Source organism: Pelophylax lessonae (genome assembly GCF_965119305.1).
Source record: "Pelophylax lessonae genome assembly, chromosome: 5".
NCBI lineage: Eukaryota > Metazoa > Chordata > Amphibia > Anura > Ranidae > Pelophylax > Pelophylax lessonae.
The window spans coordinates 176,008,274-176,014,273 of record NC_138772.1 but is presented as its reverse complement, the minus strand read 5'-3'; the positions used below and the strand labels follow the sequence as shown (position 1 = coordinate 176,014,273).

General features: G+C 48.0%; 1 protein-coding gene across 1 annotated transcript in view; it reads left to right on the top strand.

The window, feature by feature from the left end:
• Positions 1–213: 213 nt before the first annotated feature.
• The window catches only part of CDV3 (CDV3 homolog), a 42,174-nt gene continuing 36,387 nt past the window's right edge, over positions 214–6,000 (top strand). The window contains exon 1 of the mRNA XM_082259652.1: positions 214–589. Within this exon, the coding sequence (XP_082115778.1) occupies positions 353–589 (237 nt within the window). The 5' untranslated portion in view covers positions 214–352. The remainder of the gene's footprint in view (positions 590–6,000) is intronic.

Genomic DNA, 6,000 nt, shown 5'->3' with positions numbered 1-6,000 from the left:
ATTATTGGCAAATATGCACTACCAGGTTTCGTTGTTAATAAAGTTTTATGGCGGAAAAAAAAAAATGAGCAACGCAAGCGACGAGACACGTTCTAGGCTGAGAAGTCCGTACTATTGGAAAGCAGAGAGGGGTGTTTCTCATACACGTGATAGCACACTGCCTCAGCTCAGAGCGCCAAGTCACAGCCGGTCACCCCCACCAGTGCCGTCATGATGGCTTAACCCGGGTGTGGGCAGCGCTTCCGGCCTCGCCGCTCTAGTCAGTGAGTGAGCGTGACCGGTGTGTTCCGTGCGCAGCGCTCACCTAGTCTCAAAGCCCCTCTTTCCGTCGTGTGTCACTGCTACCGGCGCCATGGCTGAACCTGAAGAGAGAAGCCTCGACGATTTCTTCGCCAAGAGGGACAAAAAGAAGAAGAAAGAGAAGGGCAGCGCGGCCGCCAGTAGTGCGGCCCCCAGCAGGGGGGCAGCGAGGCCGCCGGACCAGTCACAGTCCTCATTCGTGTCCCTGAGCAGCGGAGGGGCCAAGAGCGTTAGAAAAGACAAGGCCAGCAGGAGCGAGCCTACGGAGAAGCAGCTGCAGGATAAGAAGGTAAGCTGCCTGAGCCCGGGGACAGCTTAGAGACGCCATAGAGAACTCCATTCTCAGCAGTACACGTGGGAGCTCGCTTGTCATTGTCACATGTGTGCTGCCTGTCAAGGCCAAAACACTGGTGTCACCCACAGCTGGCAGTGTGATTAATATGTGTGCCAGGCTGCCTCCACTACTGCCTTCTGATTGGTGGATATACCTTTCCTTGAGCTTGACCTCTTATTGGGTCATGTGACTTTTTATATGGTCTTTTTTCCACTGGTTCAGAAATACTAAGCAGGGGGTGGCTTTACTGTCAAATCTCATTTCACTTTTTTGAAAAAAAAAATGCAGGTAAAGTGACTTTTTTTTTTTTATTGGAGCTTGTAAAGCAGGGGTTAGGAGCCAGCTAAAAAAGTTAGGAGTCATTTTTTCAAATCAGCTGCCTGGCGCCCAGAAAAAAAAGAAAGCAAGAAAGAAATAAGGGAAAGAAGAGAAAAAAAGGAGAGGCAGCCCGTTCTGATTGGTCAGTGCTGTCCATGTAACGGTGCTGACCAATTAAAATGCCTCTTGTCGGTACACAGAGAATTATGGATAGGAGCCGCGGGGATTTCAAATCTCTGCATCAGTGATGCGTTGTCCCGATGCCTGACAGCAGATAGCTGAAATCCTAGGCGCCCGGACTCAGTTTCTAGTCGCCAATGCGACCTGGCGCCTGGGAATTGTCAAGCCCTGTTGTAAAGCATTGCACCAGCAATCGGAGCGCTGGTGCCATACAGGTTGCCCATACGGGCAAGCCAATACAATCTAACGGGGAGCATGAGTGAACTACCACAGTGTTCCACAGCGCCGTGGTATTTAATTGAAAACTGTAAGCTGCAATACTGCCAGACCTTTGTAGTTTTCACTACACATAGCCCTAGTGGCGTCGCGAGGGCCACACCTGGGTGACAACCATAGTGGTGCTCTCCCTGCCACCGGCCAGCCTGGATCCACTAATGTGCCAGGCAGGGGTATGCATTTTTCTGCATCTCTTGGTTGACCAGGGCATTTTCCCTGCATATGTTGACATTTTGGGGGGGTGGGCAGAGGTGACTGCGGAACTGATGTCACTTTAGAGATCAGGTAAATCACAACCACGCCACCCCCCCCCCCCCCCCCCCGGGGAAACAACCTTCCTGTTCTGAGATCCTCCCTCTCTTACAACACAAGTGATGTCTGAACCCCCATTCCAGCAAATTCCACTCCCAACACCAATAGGCTAACCCAGCCTCAATCTTTTCAACACAGAGGAACCCTTGAAATACATTTCTGGTCTTTTGGCACCGCTGCTAAAAATGAAAAATTTACAACTCATGACACAGTGTGACAGTGGGAAGAATGCTTCTTGTCATCATTTGGAAGAATTACTCCTTTTACAGATAGCTAAAAGGAACAATGGTGTCATTGGAAACTTATCTGAGAGGCAGAAATTCCCATTGCTCAAGGAACCCCTAGCAACCTCAGGAGGAACCCTGGTTGAGAAAACCTGGGTTAACCCCTCCCCTAGTAGTCAGCAAGGTTTCCTGACTTCTCCCTTCTCCTTCTCCCCCAGGGAGCAAATGAAATCTGGACTGCACCTTGCTGGGGTGATATGGGGGGGAAGATGTAAAAGAGGTGTTGCTTGCTTAGTATGGGGAGGTTGTTAGGTAATTAGAGGGTTAGAGGATTGTGTGGTGGAATACATGGTGGGTCAGCAAGGTGTATTTTTGGTATGGGTTGTATGCTTGGATAGTTACAATGTAGAGTAGACAGGATGGGGGAGGTAGAGTTAGCATGCTTCCTAACCATCCCTAGATTCGGCAGGACGTTCCCGAGATTCAAACAAAATCCCGGCGTTCCATGAATCCCAGAAGGAGAGGATTTTTTTTTCAGGAGGTGGCACCATGATTTACGGCACCTGGTGACACTGACCCTCTGTGATGTCACTGCATAAACCTGTCAATCAGTGACGCGGCCAGGCTGGGGTAGAGTCCTACTCGGCCACGTTTTTAAAATTGTGACAGGAGGCAGAAGAACCCCGCTGGCTGTCACGGTGGGGATTGGGGAGGTGCGGGGGGCTGGTCCGTCCGTTCTTTACATGTTACACTCTGAAAATGGGTGTAAAATGTTAGGAAAGGTAAACTTATCCTTTTAAGGGTGCTTACACACAGTACGGATACATAAACATCAGGTATTCCTGGCAAGCATGCATACGCATGGATAAAAATTCTTCTAGTTCTTTTTAAATCGAGGAACGTATTTGTGTGCCAAAAAGACAGACAACACATATTTTTATTTTTTTCTAAATTTATATTCATCACTAGTTTGTGCCTGTGTACATGCCCATAAGGATCCGTTCATATCTTGGCATCCCAAATCATGACAAATCGCAGGATGCCCGTGCGATCCCTGTCACTTCCAATGGCACTCCAAACGTGGCGACAATTTTGCCACAATGGTCGACCAGCGAATCACGGTAAAATTGCACAAACAAAAAATCGTGGAACACCTGTGGACCAAAAGAAGATCTTGTACTTTTGGGCGACAGGCGTCCCGCAGTTCGGTTTGGGCGATTTTACTGCAATTCGGCGAGCGGCAAAATTGCGCCGCGTTTGGTATTCTAAACCTTTTTTTTTTTTTTAAAGAAACATTTTCTAAAGAAACAAATATGGTATACCTATCTGCTCTGCAGTGGTTTTCACAGAGCAGCCCCGATCCCCCTCCTTGTGGGTTCCCTCACTGGCGCTTCTTGTTACTTGTGTGGGCTTGCTCCTGAGCCTACTGCCTGCATCCATAGACGCATACAGCGGGGCTCCCCCCCCCCCCTTTCTGATCTCTTGTCATTAGGATTTGATTGTCAGCATCAGGGGCTAAAGGCTTCCATTGCTATCAGTTGTTCGTGTGAGGAGAGGAGAGAGCTTTTGCTGTCCGGTACAGGATCAAGATCAGGCTCAGGTGAATATAAGGGGTCGGGGGATCCTGGATGGATCCCGACCATATGGTTGCATAGTAAGTCAGGTTGAAACAAGACACAAGTCTATCTGGCTCAACCAATGGCTGTGATCTCCAGCCTGGATCGACTCTTTAACATCAGCTAAAAACGGGTCACGGGAACAAACTGCACTCCTGCGAACCACAGGAAGAAAAGTAGAGCCAAACGAGCTTTCTCTACTTTTAAGGTAAAAATGTCCCAGCATTTGTATAGCAACCCCCACTCCCCCCGGAACCATTGCTTCCTGCTGCTGTCTATCAGATCCTGAGGTGGGGAGGGCGGCACAGTGTGCATCTATAGATGTCCAGAGTGAGCCTGCATGTGTGCCCCCCATAGCAAGCAGTTTGCTATGGTGGCACTCCCTAAAGCAGAGGAGCGAAGAGTGTCGCTTGGTTACCCCAGAAAAGTAGGTTTTTAATATCTCTCTTCCCACCTGTGTGGGGCAGGCTAGGTGGTCTGTTACAGGTCATTCACGGAGGAAAGAAGATAGCTTAGGAATGTGGCATAGCTCCTAGACTTTTCTCCCCTTTCCTCCAGTTACCACCTTTTTCTGTCAAACTTTGGAGCTGTTACTTTCCCACCCACCTGCATCCTAGCTGAGAGGTTTGGGGAAGGTGAAGAGCCCAGGGGACACTCACTGTAATGCCGGCCGGTCTCTCTCGGCTTAGGCTCACCCTTCGTCTGGTCCGCATCTCTGCCAACGTTCCCGGAGGTTCTGGTTGTCTCCTTTTCCTCATCTCAGAACACTGACACTTCCGCTCGTGGTGCATGAGGCAAAAATGGCTGCCACGGCGAAAGTGAGATCCCCCAACATTAAGCCACTATTTTTTAGGTTTGGATCAGCACCTTCGACCGGCGTTTCTGCCGGAAATGAGGTGGCAGCCATCCTGAATGATTGGATGTCCCACGGGCCCTAGCACTTTTGCGAATGAATTCGCCCTGATGATTAGCAATGGCGGCAGCAGAATTGCAGACACGCATCCTTCCCTCCAGGCAGTCTAATGGTCATATTCTACCTGGGACTGGTTGGACACTACGGGGGAGATTTACTAAAGCGAATGGGAATTGTAGTTCCTGAACAACTTCAGGGCCATAGTTTGGAGACCCCTGCCCCATGTTGTTGAAGGTGAAGCTCCTGCTGTCACAATTTAAAATAGTCAAAAACCTATGGTCCAACTAAACTAGGTGTGAATGGGGCCTGAAAGTGAAATTGGTGTGTTCACAAGAACAATGAGGCTCCATTCACCTTTGTTTCCGAATGCATGGCAAACTGCACAGAAAATGCATGCTTTGTGTTTCAGAAATGTGCTGCAAACGCACCAAAAAGTATGGTAAAAAATGCATTGCACTCCGCTCTTTAAAAAAAATAGTTCTGGAGCTTCTTTGAGGCAATTGTTGTGCAGGGTAGCCCATAAGTGTCGTACACACTAAGAAAATCGAGCGAACATTTTCATTAAAAGAATTTTCGTAGTGTGTGTACACAACTTTTGACAGCCGATTCCGACTTTTCATATAAAGATTCTCGAAGGGACAAACTAAATTTTTCTCGCACGGGAGCAGAACGAACAATATTTGTTTAATGTGTACTGTTTTTTTTGTACGATTTTCGTACAAGAAGAATCAGAGCCTTCTAATGAAGGTATTGCCAAACAATTCGTCAAATATTACTCTGAACTATATAATTTAAACCCAAATAACCACAATACAGATACTTTTAGAGCTGACAAAATCAAAGCCTTTCTAACCAAATATGCCCCAGGTCCCCTCTCAATTGAATCAATCAAGACATTGAACCAACCCCTATCGTTTGATGAAGCTACCATAGCGCTTAAACAAATCAAACCCGGTAAAAGCCCCGGCCCTGACAGCGACATACTACAAACTTTTTGCAGATATATTGACACCACACTTCCTTCATACCTTTAACTCCAACACAGCTGCAACCAAGACATGCCCCGATTTACTCGAAACACATATCGGTTATACCCAAACCGGTTAAGGATGACACCCTTGTTACAAACTACAGACCCATCTCCCTCCTGAATTTGGATATCAAATGGTACGCTAAGATCCTAGCAAATTGTTTACTCCCCCTTATCCCTGATATCATTTCATTAGACCAAATAGGATTTGTCCCAGGGAGAGAGGCAAGGGACAATACCCTTAAAGCACTAAATGTTCATCACTGGCTCACTAACTCAAACACACAGGGGTTTTTCCGGTCCGGAGAAGGCGTTCGACAGAGTGACATGGGACTACATGTCCGAAGCCTTGAAAGCAATCGGTATCGGCGACCAAATGCTCCAATTTATCATGGCCCTATATACCAAACCTAAAGCCCGTGTCAGGGTAAATAACCATCTGTCGAGCGCCTTCTCCGTGTCAAACGGCACGCGGCAGGGATGCCACCTTTCTCCGC